Source organism: Falco naumanni, chromosome 9 (genome assembly GCF_017639655.2).
Source record: "Falco naumanni isolate bFalNau1 chromosome 9, bFalNau1.pat, whole genome shotgun sequence".
Taxonomy (NCBI): Eukaryota; Metazoa; Chordata; class Aves; order Falconiformes; family Falconidae; genus Falco; species Falco naumanni.
In genome coordinates this window covers 46,539,792-46,553,990 of record NC_054062.1, presented here as the reverse complement: position 1 = coordinate 46,553,990, position 14,199 = coordinate 46,539,792, and the positions used below count along the sequence as shown (strand labels likewise).

The following is a 14,199-nucleotide window of genomic DNA, read 5'->3' as shown; positions in this document are numbered from 1 at the left end:
TCCCCCAGCCCTTTCCGTGCCGCCCAGCTCCCCCGCCCCTGACGAAAGCGGCCGCCCCGCGCAGCACCCGCAGCAGGCTGCCCCTCCCGCCCCGCGGGCCCTGGCGCGGCCGTTACCGCCCCGCCCCGCCCGCAGGACCCCGCCTGGCCGCCGGGGCTGCCCCGCCGAGCGCCTGCCCCGCCGCCGTGCCCGCTGCCCGCCTCCTCGCTCGGCCCCGCGGCCTCTCCCGCCGCTCCCCCCGGCTCTGCAGCGCGGGCGGCGGCGCGGCGGGCGGGCGGGTGGCGGTGCGGCGCTGCGGCGCTGCGGGCGGGCCAGGCGGCGGGCGGGGCGGCCCCGGCTCGCTGGGGTCCTGCGCGGCGGCGGGCGGATCGGTGTCTCCTTCACTTCGCCCTCCAGTGCCAGCGGCTGCAGCAGTGCGGCCTCCTCACGGCGAGACCCGCCCGAGCCCCCGCCGCGCCGCCCTCCCGCGCTATAGCCAGGTGCCGGCCCGCCGCCGCGACCGGCCCCGCGGGAGCAAGGGAGGCGGGCGGGGCTCGCCCGGGCGGGCGGAGGGGTGGTGAGCGGGGCTGGGGGCTTCGGCGGTGCCAGCCCCAGCGCCCAGGCTGACGGCGGGGCGGGGGTGGCCGGCGGGGCGTGTGCCTGCGTGTGGGGGGTTCTCGGGCGCGCTGCTCCCTCCGCCTGCCCCCGCGGCCTGGGCGGGCGCCGCGCTGTGCCGGGCGTGCGGGCCGGGCCGCGGTTACATAAGGGGCGGCGCGGCGGGCGCGCGGGGGTCAGGCCGGGATGGCCAAGATGGCCGCGCCGAGGAGTTCACCTTGCGGCGGGCCGGCGGCGGGAGGGAGCTGGCGCGGGGCAGGGTGTGCCGCCTCCCGGCCGGGCTCCTCGCCTCCCCGCGGCCCTGCCGGTGCCCCGCTCCGAGGGCGGTGGGCCGTGGGCCGGTGCGCGGCCCGGCTGTGGCGGCGCGGCCGCTGCCCCTGGCGAGAGCTCTCATATATTTTTTAATTATTAAGCTGTAGCGGCAGCTTAGGTTGAAAGATCGCTACGTGTTTAATGTGTTTTAACAAAGTATTTTCCCAGTAATTTCTCCGTTGCTCTTTACATCTCTGGAAAAAAAAAAATCCCTGTAGATATTGCCATTTTCTTTTTAAATTGCGTGAGTACTGAAGCTCTTTTTATTATAGCTAGATCTAATCTCTAGCCTGATCTTCGACATATTAAGGTCTTAAAATGGCTAGAAATCTTCGTAGAAGTCCTTGGCATTCCTTTAATTGTAAGGTGTTGAGATTGTTATTTCAAAACTCTCAGATGAAAACTGTGATGTAATAATTCTGATAACATTAAAGCCTTTTTCTGTTCTTGGGATTTTTTTTTTTTAACAGAAGAAGAAAATGTGTTTATGGCTCTTGAATAACAGATTAATTAAACTTATTTTTTTAGGGTGGTAGCTGCCACTTTTTTTTTTCAGGGTGGAGCTCCCACTTGCTTCAAGTGGATTCTGTGTTCTTGAAATGAGGAATAAGATTATCTGGTAGTCACTTTCACAGCAAACCTCTTGTAGCTAAATGCTACTTATATTTTACTCACTTGTAATTAGTAGTTTTTAAGTGAAAGATACTTGAAAATACGGTAGAAGAAAATCACTTTTGATTATAAGAATTTGCAAACCTAGCTAAGTTGCGAACATTGGAGGACACAGGAATGATTTTATTTTATTTTTTGGGGTGGTGGTGGTGTCCTGTTTTCATTTATTGAGCATTCTGGTGATGGCACTGGCTTCTGGGGTGTTTAGTATACCCAGAATTAACTCCTTGTTTTCCCCTTTTGTCCTTGTCCATCCCTGTTAGTATAGGATTAGAACAGCAGCGTGACAGCTGTATTCTGTTTCAACTTTTTATTGCAAAACTTGCATCTTGTAGACTGGTTGACAAATACTGTTCGGTTTCCGTGCAATGGGAAGATGCTTAACTAGGCCAGATGAAATGGCAGCATCCTTTTTACTGTAGTAAACCTTTGAATTTAGACACAGATACCAGTTTGGTAACTTCTTGGGGCACTACTGCTTAGCATATCTGCTGTCTGTAATGGTTGTCTAGTCAGATTGGAAATAAAAGTGAAAAGCTCATTTGTACTGTAGAAGCATGTCTGTGCTAAAGGCTATTATAAAACTTTAAAACTAGAAGTAATTATTCTTCTGAAGATGCTAGTTAGTAGTGAGACCTATTCATTAAAGGAAAAAATACATAGCTAAACCATCTCTAAATTGTTTTAAACTGCTAATGAACTGTACAGTTGCCATGCAGCAGAAATTTAGAGGGGAAAGAGCAGTGTTCCCACACTTTTTTGTAATTTGCTCTACCACCTGCGTCTTTCTATTGAATAAATAATGGGAACCATTTAATAGTTTGGTTTAGGGATTAGTATTTGTTCTGCTATAGAATTCTGTTTTCCCTCAAGACTTAGGGTTATTTATTACGGACTCAAATTTGGGCTAAGCCTTTTTAAACTTCCAGTGCTTTTAAGTAATTTTCATGTCTTTTTTTTTTTTTCGCTCTTTTATTAAGAGTCAGTTTGCTTTAACTCTGTGGAAAAACAGACTTGTTTTGTGTTCTTGAACAAGCAATGGATGTCTTACTACAGTGACCTGTTTGTAGAATTCAAAACTCCTTACTAAAGAAGGGTGGTTTTGGTTTTTTTTTTTTTTTTTTTTTTTTAGTTAAACTGTGAATGTAATTTTTTTTGCTCAGAGGAGGCTGAAGTTACCTTTTTATGGCGTAGGGAGGTGGAATAAGATACTTTGGAAAACTTTATTAGAAATTGTAGCAAGGTAAGAAACAGTCTTGTGCCTTACCATTGCTTGCTAAAATAGTGGAATTTTTAAAACCACTAGCAGTTCATACTATTAGGCTGCATATGGCAGGTGTAATTTGAGTTAGTTAGTTGTTTTTTTTTTTTAATGTGGTTGCTATTCTGAAACTACAATCTCTGTAGAGGAATGGTGCCCTAAAGGAAATTTTACTGAATCAGGTGTTCCAGGAGAGTTTTACTTCTGTGTAGATAAGGACATGAAAAGATGGAATGAAACTTTTTTTGAGGGGAAAAAGTAACAACTTGTCTTGGTGTTGTATTATTGAAACACTTATGATCTTGCAGAGATCTACAGAAGGTAAGCAATTTTATAGCCAGGTGTTGAAAATGTAAATATTGGTTAAATGTACTATATAAAAAAGTAATCTTTCCTGTTTTCCATTGAAAGTTAACATGTGAGCGTAGTGCCCTTGTTATTTTTGAGGCTCTGAAGATATTTTTCCATTCACTTAAAGAAAAGCACAACAAAAAACCCAGGCCACACAAGAGCAAGATAAACAGTCAGTTATGTTAATCTGACTTTCTCTGCAAAACAAATGTGACCAAACAGTTTGAGAAGATAAGAGGAGGTTTTTGTTTGCTTGTGTTTAGCCTTTTAATGCTCTTTAGTTAGTTAGTTGTGTCCTCCCCCCTTCACAGCATGGCTGGGGAAGTTACTAACTCTTTGAAAGACACCGTTTTCTGTGTTTTAAGACTTCAAAACACAGTGCCTCTCTAACAGTGGTCTTTTGCTATTTAAATCATGGGGAAACAGTCAGCAAGGGAAGGTACAGATAAAGTCTATCTTCACAGGGAGGGAGAGCCATACAGGCCTGTGTGAGACCTTTGGCTGGTATCTATCCATCTTCCAGGGAGGCTTGGTGATAACTAGTCTTGAATGACAGGTTCTTTAACAGCGAGGTTGCCAGAGGCTCCCTGTCTGTGAGGGGGATTCCTGAAGAGAGCTTTTCTCACTGACCCAGCACTCCTACTGCTTGTTTGTTTTAAACTTAACAAGACAACACCCGAAAATTACACTCTTGCTTGTTATGGGGGGAGGGCGGCGGGGGTGGGTAATGGGAATGGGGAACTTCATCAGGTTGATGGCATTGATGGCATTAGATGTTTCTTTTGAAGTTGTATGTCTTACCCTTTAAAATACTTGGCAAATAATGTTGTACAACAGATACGCACTCTTTTTAAATTTTGAAAATAAAAGCTTGTGGGTCCTTCCAAGTAGTTTTCAAAAGCATCTGTCAAATTGGATTTTGTGGAACTTCAGGAAACAACTGTCTGTATTACAGTTTTTCAGATTTCCAGTTTGCTGTTTTTTGGTGGTAACTGCGAACTCTGGAAATGGGATCTATTACTTGATTTCTGGTAATTAAAAATGTATGGAGAAGTCTACCTGAAAAATTACGAACTGGGTGGTCTTGTAATGCCTCTTCTCTACAAGCAGATTACTGAAGCCAGGAAAACATTCAGTGTTTGCAGTGACCGTCGCTCAAAATCTGTAGGCGTTTCACAGAATACTGTAATTGTTCGAGCCATCTGTCTATTAATCGCTTTCCTATATGGATCTGCCTTAATGAGGATCTTCAAAGAGTTATGGTAGCATTTTTTGTGCGCGCGCGCAATGGTTAAAGGTTCACTATTAATTAGCCCATTACCTTTCAGCTCCAATGGCGATTCCTCCATCATATGTAGACCTTGGCAAATCTGCCAGAGATATCTTCAATAAAGGATATGGTAAGAGTAGTTTTTTTTATAAAATGTGGTGTTTCTGCTGCAGCCATGAATTACCTTTTTAAGCCTTTATGTAAAATTGAATGCTCAAGTGCCTGTGTTTCTGTGGAGGGGGAGCATGTTTTTTGTCTATCATTACCATCAACTAACATTGTTGGAGGCTTTTTATGGTCTGTTTTGATGTGAAGTCTGTTAAATCTTACTGCTTTAGCCACATAATTGTCAGAGGTATACAAGCATGTAACCCCAAGCGTAGTTCAACTTAGGAGTACATTTTGTTTACCAGTCTGTCTGTGCCACAACATTTATTGATACAGAAGGGGATATATACTGCTGTAACACTACGACCTTTTTTTAGAATAGAAAGGGGAATAACCATGGGAAAAAAAAATCCTTCAGCATTTTAAAATGCTTTAACACCAGGCAGTTGCGTAGTTGAATTCCGCTGTTTCTTTCTGGTCTTTGGGGATGCATGTGAAGGCTTTTTGAGCCAAGGCTATTGCTCGGCTCTAAGGGTAACAATGTCAATTGACACTCCCATAAAACCTACTTACATTACAGTTCCAATGGCTGTATGTTTCCCAGTGACTTCATTTCTACAGTTGTTGGGTTGTTTGGTTTTTTGTTGGTTTTTGGTTTTGTTTTTTTTTTTTTTACTTTGAGATACTTCTTACTGGTGCGGAGAGATGAATTTTTTGCATTGGGAGGGCTCTTCGGGTGGCACCGACTACAAAGCTGATGCCATCCTGGGAACAGAAAAGAGTACATTTTGTCTGACAATAAATTTACTTTTGGAAGTCATCGTTTCATAGCTAAATGTGCAGAGTACAACTGAGAGGCTACTCCCCGCTTTCTGTGTGGTTATGTTGGAACAGAACTGGCTTGTTCTAGAGTGGCCACCTCTATCTGCTGTGGCATCTAAAACTTGACTGTTACTGAAGGCAGTCTATGGTGGTTTTTATATGTGTATGTACGTGGCACACAAGACTGCTTGGAAAACCAGCTTCTTGGAAAATGTGGTGGATGGTCTTAGTTAAAGTCTATTGGTGTAACTTTGATTTCTATTTGTTAAGGTTTTGGGTTGGTGAAACTGGATGTGAAAACAAAATCTGCAAGCGGAGTGGTGAGTTTAAATACCTTTTTTTTTTTTTTTTTTTTTCTGGCTATGGGACATCCTCCAGATGCTGCTAAGTAGTTTATAGGTTATGTGAATGATAAACTTTTGGTGTCAGTTAATTTCAGAAGCCCCTGAAGATGTGACACTTACTCTGAATGTAACAGGGGTATTGCACTGTTTAGTAGTCTTTGCTAAAAAACCCCAAATTCTCTTGTGTTTGAAGGTGAACAGATAACTGACACATTTTTGAAGTATTCCAATGTATCAGTCATAGTACACATAATTTATTTCTCAAGTACCTTATCATAATATTTGTCTTTGGTGGAACTTTCTGGCATCTTGATGCTTGAGTGAATTAGCTGGTGGTGAATTAACATGTTTAATCTTTAGCTCCTCTTTAAAGGTATTAAAATGTTGGAGTAGTGTTCTATGCAAAATGCATAGTCATGCAAGCAGTGCCTCCCATACTTTTATCTATTTCTAGAGCAGACTTTGCAAGAAATAAAGGTAGATGATTATTTTTTTTCCCCCAAACTGGAAGCTTTACTACCAAGCGAGGCGCATGGTTTATATGCTGTGTTTTTTCTGGAAGTCTGTATGCCAACTGAAGCACAGTTTGCAAGAGCCCTATTATTGCTGTGTTCTTTATTATTTTAGCTCATTTCTTTTGAGGACTACCCAGTAATACTGGTAAAACTCTCTGAAAAATTCAAGCCCTCATGTGAATCTCGTATCAGTTATTAGCCATCCCTCCCAGGTGGAGAAAGTGCTGGCATGTGTGTACTGCAGATGTTTTAAAGCAGAGATAAGAGATTATGTAATAGTTTGCTTCTCCTGAAGCTGGTACCACAATGGTCACAGTCACACGTGCGCTAGGAACAGCACAAAGCAGGAAGTTAAAGCTGCAGGTATTTGAACTTGAGAGGTTGCTGTCGCTTGCCAAGAAATTGACCTTACTTAGAATGCTGCAGCTGTGTGGATAGTTCAGTGGTTCGCTCACATAATGCAGGTGAATGTGTTTGCCTTGGTTACATTTGATCAGCCACCATTAACGATCAGCCTCATGCGCACTTGCGGTGCGCAGTAGCTCTTGGGCTGGGAGAGTATGAATGTTTAATGACTTGTGGTTTTAAATCTGTTTCCTTCTGCGGAAAGTGAGTGTGAGAATTTGACTTGAAAATAACACTGTACGTGGAGGAAGTCTGAGATTGAAATTTTGATTTCTGTGTTTTTGAATGTTTTAAATCATAAGGGCAAAAATATTTCAGTGGAAAGAGCTCTTTTAACATGTATTTGCAGACTAGACTTCTGCTTGGTATTGCTTTCAGTTTCTGAACAGTGGTACACAGAAATCGTTCTGTTCTTTGTGAGAATCCAAATAGTGAGAGACATAGGGATTGCTTTATTTAATAAGATGTGAGTGATATGGTTAACTTTAAAATACTTTCAAGAATTCCAAGTAAGATTGTACCAGAAGCATAAAATCAGACGGTTCCCTTAGCTCACAATTCAAATATGAGTGTTCTTCCTGTGTGTCGTTAAACCGAAGTGTCAGGGGAATAGAAATTTTATAATGTCAGTAAAAACATGTGTGCCTGTGGCTTATGTGAAGGCTTGGTGTATTGGGTAGACTGAGGACTCTCTTAAAAGGCAACAAAAACCCCCAAACAACAAACCACCACCCACCCCACCCCTAACTTGAAAAATGATGGCATTCTATGACTTTTTACCGTTGTGCATGATTTATCTTTGGAGGTGGTTGAATGGAATAATGAAAATGCATATGTGATCCTTAAAGATTTTTACCAGGCTTGCATTACATGACTTATAATGTTCTTAGCTCTTGGTTTGATTTTTTAATTTGCTCATTAGGAGTATCAAACTTAACCTTGTATTTCAGGAACTTGTTTCTGCTTTTAAGGAGAATATGCGCAGTAGCTACTGTCTTGCTTCTGAGTTACGTTGCAGCCCTGTGCGTTTTGTAATAGTGGCAGAAACACTGCAGTTGAGTTGGGGGGGGGTCCTCCATGTAGGCATGAATTGTCTATTAGTTCTTGACCATGTCATCACACACCCCCCACCCACCCCCAGCTTGTTCTTAGGTTGTTTAACTTGTGTAGAGTAACAAGATCTTAGTGTTTGCTGAAGAACAGTCTTTTCTCTTTTGGCACTGTGTAATGCTTTCAGGATCACATGTATCTTCTGTATAACGTGGACACTGTCCTTTTTAGGAATTCACAACATCTGGTTCGTCAAACACAGACACTGGGAAAGTGAATGGAAGCTTGGAGACCAAATACAAATGGACTGAGTATGGGCTGACTTTCACAGAAAAATGGAACACAGATAACACTCTGGGAACAGAAATTGCAATTGAAGATCAGGTAATAGATTAGGAGAGTCTTTATTTGTTCTATTGAACTAGCAGAACCAAATTTATAGCTTTTATCTTACCTTCTTCCCCTCCGATTAGATTGCCAAAGGCTTGAAGTTGACATTTGATACAACTTTCTCACCAAATACGGGGTAAGAATTGTTAACCTTTTTGCCTTTATATAGGGCAGTAATAACACCCATGGTCAGTAAACATTCATCTGGTCTGTTGCATTGACAGAGAAGTTTGTATGGTTTGCTATTAATCCAAATTAACAAATCCCAATGATAAAGGCTTCTGCTCTCTAGCATCGCATCTTATCCTACGGGGTTAGTACTGGGCATTTCACAACAGCCTGCTTTGCTTATTTTCTGGGATAGAAATACTTGGAAGATTGCAGGAGGCGTGAAAATGCCTCTGCATTCATCACAAAATGCCTGTTTGCCTGATGGGCTAGCAGAACTTTGGCCCAGTCTAGAGGATGCCTGTGCGTGGAATTCGGATGCATTGTGTGGAGTCACGTGGCTCGAATTTGGAAGTTTATTGAGGAAGATCAAGCCTTGTCTTAAGATAACTCTTTCTCTGTTTCAGAAAGAAAAGCGGTAAAATTAAGTCAGCTTATAAACGTGAATGCCTAAACCTAGGTTGTGATGTTGACTTTGATTTTGCTGGACCTGCAATCCATGGTTCAGCTGTCTTTGGTTATGAAGGCTGGCTTGCCGGTTATCAGATGACTTTTGATAGTGCCAAATCAAAATTGACAAGAAATAACTTCTCTGTGGGTTACAAGACTGGAGACTTCCAACTGCACACTAATGTGTAAGTACTGAAAATTGTGTCCAGATATACAGCAGCAGACTCTCTAACTTGCTATTTCAAGCATCTGTGTTTTGACTAGAAAGAGATGCTTGTAAGGCCATTAAGTAGAGTGCATTTTTCAATATGAAACTAAATAAATGATAAATCTTGCTTTGTATCGTGCGCTCTCAAAACAGTAAATACCTGTGGCTTGTTAGCACTTACAGCATAATATATGCTAGAGCTTGCCAAACACTGAAGTACATCCACATTGCAGGTGCAGTAGTTCAGTTGCACAGAGCTGATCATAATGCTTTTTCCAGCTTTCCCATTACACTGAATTGTATCTGACTATAATTCACAGGCAGTAGATTTGTTAGAGGTAGTAATTAGCGTTGCACTGTTTAAGTAGGCCAGCAGTATTTTTCTGGAGCAAGACTAGAGCTTTGGTTTTGGACTTTCCGAGTAGGTTGATCTTCTTGCCTGTCTGGAATGAAGAGTGCATGAAACAGTAACAAAAGTTTAAGACACCTTGTTTATAAACTTTATTTCAGACTTGCTGCATTTTGATCTTAAAAGTTCTTCAGAGCAAGCTGTTCAAAACTTTCTGAAGAACAATGTGTTTTAATAAAAGTTTGAATTGTTCCAGTGTGTTTAGTTAGGAAATAATTGATTTTAAAGGTAGAAGTCTCCGCTTTTGAAGAGGGAGGATGGGGATGGTGTCTGTCTCTCTAGGTTTATGGAAGTTGGGGTATGGGAGGAAGCTACAAAACACTTTATAGTCTGGGCTGTAAGAATTCCATTTCAGTTTAAAAGCCTGTCACAATGTTTGATATTAGTAAAAAGGCTATCTAATTCTTTGGGAACACCATGTATTCAATAAACATAAAATTAAGAATGCCCATTTCTTAACTCTTTAACGTTTACCTGTTCTGTAAGGGTGTGGTCTGGAATTACATTCAAGTACTTAGTTCAACACTAGTGTGAGAATTAGCTGTAGTACTATGTGAAACTGGTTTTTTTTTCATTAATTGTTGCAGTTTTAATTTTGCCCTGAAGCCTTTGTTCATCTCCCCTTCTGCCAAAAATATGAAACAACTCAAACTTCTGGAATTCTCATTTGAATAAAAAAATTAAGTATTTTTTTAAAAAGATATTTGGATTATGTAAATATAGGAAACTAACTTTTTTTCAATTTGTGCAGCAATGATGGTTCAGAATTTGGTGGGTCAATTTACCAGAAAGTGAGTGACAATCTTGAAACTGCTGTAAACCTGGCTTGGACAGCAGGTAGCAACAGCACTCGCTTTGGCATTGCGGCTAAATACAAGTTGGATTCCACTGCTTCTATCTCTGTAAGTACAGCTCTAACCAAAAGGTTTGTGCTAAGCACAGTGGACTTTCACTTCCTGTGAATCTGTGTGTTATTTGTACAAAAGAAGGTAGTAGGTCACGAAGTGGTGTAGGAATTGCTCTTACAATCCAGGCGGCTATAAATAAACCAGCAGTATTTAGATTCTATAATGTTGCATACAGCAGGGTCTCTTATAATCTGTCAGATGTGCTGCTCTGGAGGACTTAATGTATTTATAAAAAAAAAAGAAAAACCCCTTCATGTCTAGTTCCATAAGCTTACAGGATTTTTTTTAAACCAGTTTTTGGGGAGTTCTGTCATATTCTCATGGTAAGAACTCTGGTGGTACTGGTTAAAAAAGCGATATGCAGAGTGTTTTGTGTGTTATAAAGCTAGAATTGAACCAGGATTGTTGGAATCATCTGTAGAGGAAGTGATACAAATTATATGCGCATGTTGTTTATGATGATGTTACAAAGTGTTTGCTGCTTGACTTGGTTGGACCTACAAGATACTGATTCTTCTGTAATAATATGAACGTGGAGGATTCTTCTCAAGTGGCTTGTTTTGGGAGGCCATAGTGGCAAATTGCTATGGCCTTCTGGAAAGGGGGGAGTGGGGAAGTTCACCTGTCAAACTACATTGCATTAACAGTTCTGTGCCCTTACATTCACCCTGCTCTTAAATATGTCGCTACTTCAGCTGTAGGTAAGTTGGGGGGCAAGGTCAGAGCTGGAAAGAGACAATCTCATAAGCACAGATATCGAAAGAACAAGTAAAATTTGGTTTATGTTGATAATGGCAATGTTGCCACAGTTCTCTGGCTTCTGAATGGAGAACTAACAAAGAACTAATCAGTTACACTATTTCAATTGCTTCTGTCTTGTTCTTTTTTCAGGCAAAAGTGAACAATTCTAGTCTAGTTGGAGTGGGTTACACCCAGACCCTGAGGCCAGGTAAGGGGCATCACATGAATTGTCACATACATTTTCTTTTATGCACCACAAAGGAAATGTTTGAGATCTGTACATTTATATGCAACTATTTCCCTTCAGAATAGTTTTGTCTTGAAGGCAAAGTAGATGTTTTACAGCAGCTTATATGTTGCACATCAAATCTTTACCTGAACAAGACAAATTCCTTTGTATCTAATGGTACATCTGCATCATATGCCTCATTGATTGTGTAGGAGTGGACTGTATTTTGTTTGATAGCTTAGCTTTAGGCTGTGCAAAGCAGTCTGGGTTTTGTTTTTTTTGGGGGGGGGGGGGTGTTGTTTTTTTAAGCCTTGCTTTCTCCAGTCGTACCATATTGAATGATAGCAGGCCTTGAAATAATGATTCATTGTCAAAAGAGCATAGTTCCTGCTCTTAATACTAGCAAAAAATCCCAACCAAGCACCTCCAGAACTTAACTTGTTTGGCTTAAGTATGAAAATACCTGTTAGTGCTATATTACCATTGGTTAGTTCCTTACCTGAAAACAAATAAAAACGGTAGTTTCATTCCATCCCTTCCTTGGTAAAAGTGTCTGTCTTTCTATACATAATTTTTCTCCTCCTTTGCTCACTTTAATGTAGAAAAGGAGAGCTCTTGTATACTTACCAATTAGAGACTTTGTATATTCACTGTATAACACGGTATTTACGAAAAGCATTCAGCTTGGTTCACATGGCTACCCTTCAATAGGATTTTATGGGTAAATGGATTCTTCTGTAGAAATCTTTAGAGGAAAGTAATGAAATAGAACGAGCTACAACTGGGACTTGTAATGAGGGAGGTTGAGTTGCATGAAAGCTACTCTGATTGTTCTAAACATGCTGTTTTAAAAAATCTTACAGGTGTGAAGCTTACACTGTCTGCCCTGATAGATGGGAAAAGCATCAATGCTGGTGGCCATAAACTTGGTCTTGGCCTGGAACTGGAGGCTTAAAAAGGTGAAGAAACTGCTGCAGAGAAGGGATATCAGAAGAATTTGGCCTTAAAATGTATTTCCAATGTGACCAGCAGGCTTTTTTTTTTCCAAGAAGGATGACCTAGAACAAGAGCTGTATTTGAAGTATTTAGACAGTTACTTGTTAGCTGGTTTCTAGTTAAATTGGTTACCCATCTAGTTAAAATTCTGCATTAGTGCAGTCACTTAAACATTATTTAAATGTATTTAACTGTTTAATGCGCTACCCACAAATAATGAAATAGACATCTATGAAAACTGTACAATTGTGTGCATGTTTGTTTTTATGTTCCTCTTAACATTTGGTATTGCCATTGAATGAAAAATGGATCCGTGGATTTTTTGAAATGAGGTCAAAGAGTTTGTTAATTCACTTGAAGTAGAAGTACATTTGGTATCCCAAGACAAATTACGAATAAAACAAGTCCACACACATACTTGTGCCTCAGATATTTTAAGAGTTAAGATGTGAGGGTAGTGCTCAGTTAAGTTTTAACATAAAATAACCCAAGAAGTAGTGCTCTATACCTTTGTGCAATTAAGGACCCCTCCACCTCACCCATGACAGCACTGAATATAGATGGTTTTCACTGAATGGTTGGATTCCTCAAGCAAGTTGAATGTGCTTTTCTGTCAGGTAAGATTTGTCATGACACAGCGGTTTGATTCCCCCGTGTTCCACGGGCAAGGTGTACTGTGTTACTAGCTGGCTTCCTGATGCAAAGAGTGCAGTGATGTACGTGGCACGCTAAGACATTTAAGAACTGTTCCTTGATGCTTTTGCCCAAGGGGTGAAAAACCTCACCACAAACACACCTTTTGCTTATATTTGTATGAAGTGAGACGTATCTCTGCAACTGAGTGTAACAGTGTAATGGTATAACAGCCTGCTTATCCCAACTGCTGTGAGAGGTTTCTGCTTAAAATGTTTGAAATAAAGGCTTCATTTTAAATGGAGACAGAGGAAAACGCATCCGATTTTGCTTTCACTTTGACTAATAAATCATTGCAGATACCCATTTCATGTCCAGAAACGTGCAGAATAATGGAAAAAACTCTCATGTTTTTCCAGTCTAGAATTAAGAGAGTATAGAAGTATTAGGGATATTTGTCTGTAAACATAACGTCCTTTGAAGTCAAACGTAACAAGTTGTGAATGCCTTCAGTGTGGGATATATTAAATACATGTAGTTACAGTGCATTCATTTAAGAACAGGGATTTACTGAGTTCAGAGGAGTGCCTGGAGTCTACTTTTTAAAGTCTGTCATAGCTGGGAAAGGTGTTTTGATATTCAGGCTTGCAGTGTGTAGTTCACAGCAGCTTCCTTTACAGGGCAGGTGGCTAGCTTGTGACCAGGGAGCTTCATCTCTAGTTTGTGAGCTAGCTGTGTTGGGCTTGTGCTGTGGATTAGACTTAACCCCAGTAAAAGCTGTAGCAGTTGCTGAGGTGGTGCGCCATCCTGCATTGTTGCCCTTCTGCTCAGAATCGTAAGTACAGTACTGTGCTGTGAACGGCCTGTGCTTAGGCTTTAGCTGTGGAATAGCTGAGCCACCTTCTTTGCAGAAGACAGAGCAGGGTTTAAGCTTCCAGCTTAGGCCCTTGAGCAGGCCTACTAGTGTATTTGACTATTTTTGTTAAACTGTGACAGTGACAAAGAGAAGGTTCGGTGGCATTTGTGCTCTGGAGTGCCTGTTGTCACTACATGTCCTCTTCTGAGGAGCACTTCCACCACTTGGTGAAGGAAGAAGCGTGTAAGGTGCAGTTTGTTGCTCTCTTATTGCACGTTAACGTTCATAAACTGTATTTTTAGTTTGTGTTTTTATGTGCTAGGCCACTTAAAGCTAGAGACTGCAACCAGACATTGGAGTTTTAGTACAGGTTCTTTTTTTAGTATAACAATTTTCGGTGCCTCACAAAGTGTGTTCAGGTAGCTTCTGGAGGAAAAAAATGCTGTGTGCCTGTATGTGTTGTCCCCCTCTAACACCTGGGCAAATAAAGGACTCACTTTTACTTAC

At 41.4% G+C, this 14,199-nt stretch overlaps 1 protein-coding gene across 3 annotated transcripts; it reads left to right on the top strand.

Annotated features, from left to right (window-relative positions):
* The first annotated feature begins 344 nt into the window (after positions 1-344).
* Positions 345-13,140, top strand: VDAC2 (voltage dependent anion channel 2). Of its 3 annotated transcripts, none has more exons than XM_040605500.1 (9): positions 345-479; positions 4,519-4,590; positions 5,661-5,710; positions 7,936-8,088; positions 8,178-8,230; positions 8,670-8,897; positions 10,081-10,231; positions 11,129-11,186; positions 12,071-13,140. In XM_040605500.1, the coding sequence occupies exons 2-9, from the start codon at positions 4,524-4,526 to the stop codon at positions 12,160-12,162; spliced, it is 852 nt and encodes a 283-aa protein (XP_040461434.1). In that variant the 5' UTR covers positions 345-479; positions 4,519-4,523; the 3' UTR covers positions 12,163-13,140. The 3 variants fall into 3 exon arrangements, with proteins under 3 accessions (XP_040461434.1, XP_040461433.1, XP_040461435.1); XM_040605499.1 differs by lacking the exon at positions 345-479 and adding an exon at positions 3,121-3,160; XM_040605501.1 differs by lacking the exon at positions 345-479 and adding an exon at positions 3,168-3,180.
* The last annotated feature ends 1,059 nt before the right edge of the window (positions 13,141-14,199 follow it).

What these genes read in the sequence shown, in the direction of transcription:
- VDAC2 (XM_040605499.1), top strand. Translation starts at nt 3,136, where the DNA reads ATGATCTTGCAGAGATCTACAGAAG. An exon ending in CAAAATCTGCAAGCGGAGTG is followed by an intron (nt 5,711 to 7,935) that starts GTGAGTTTAAAT and finishes TGTCCTTTTTAG; the next exon opens with GAATTCACAACATCTGGTTC. An exon ending in ATTCCACTGCTTCTATCTCT is followed by an intron (nt 10,232 to 11,128) that starts GTAAGTACAGCT and finishes TTCTTTTTTCAG; the next exon opens with GCAAAAGTGAACAATTCTAG.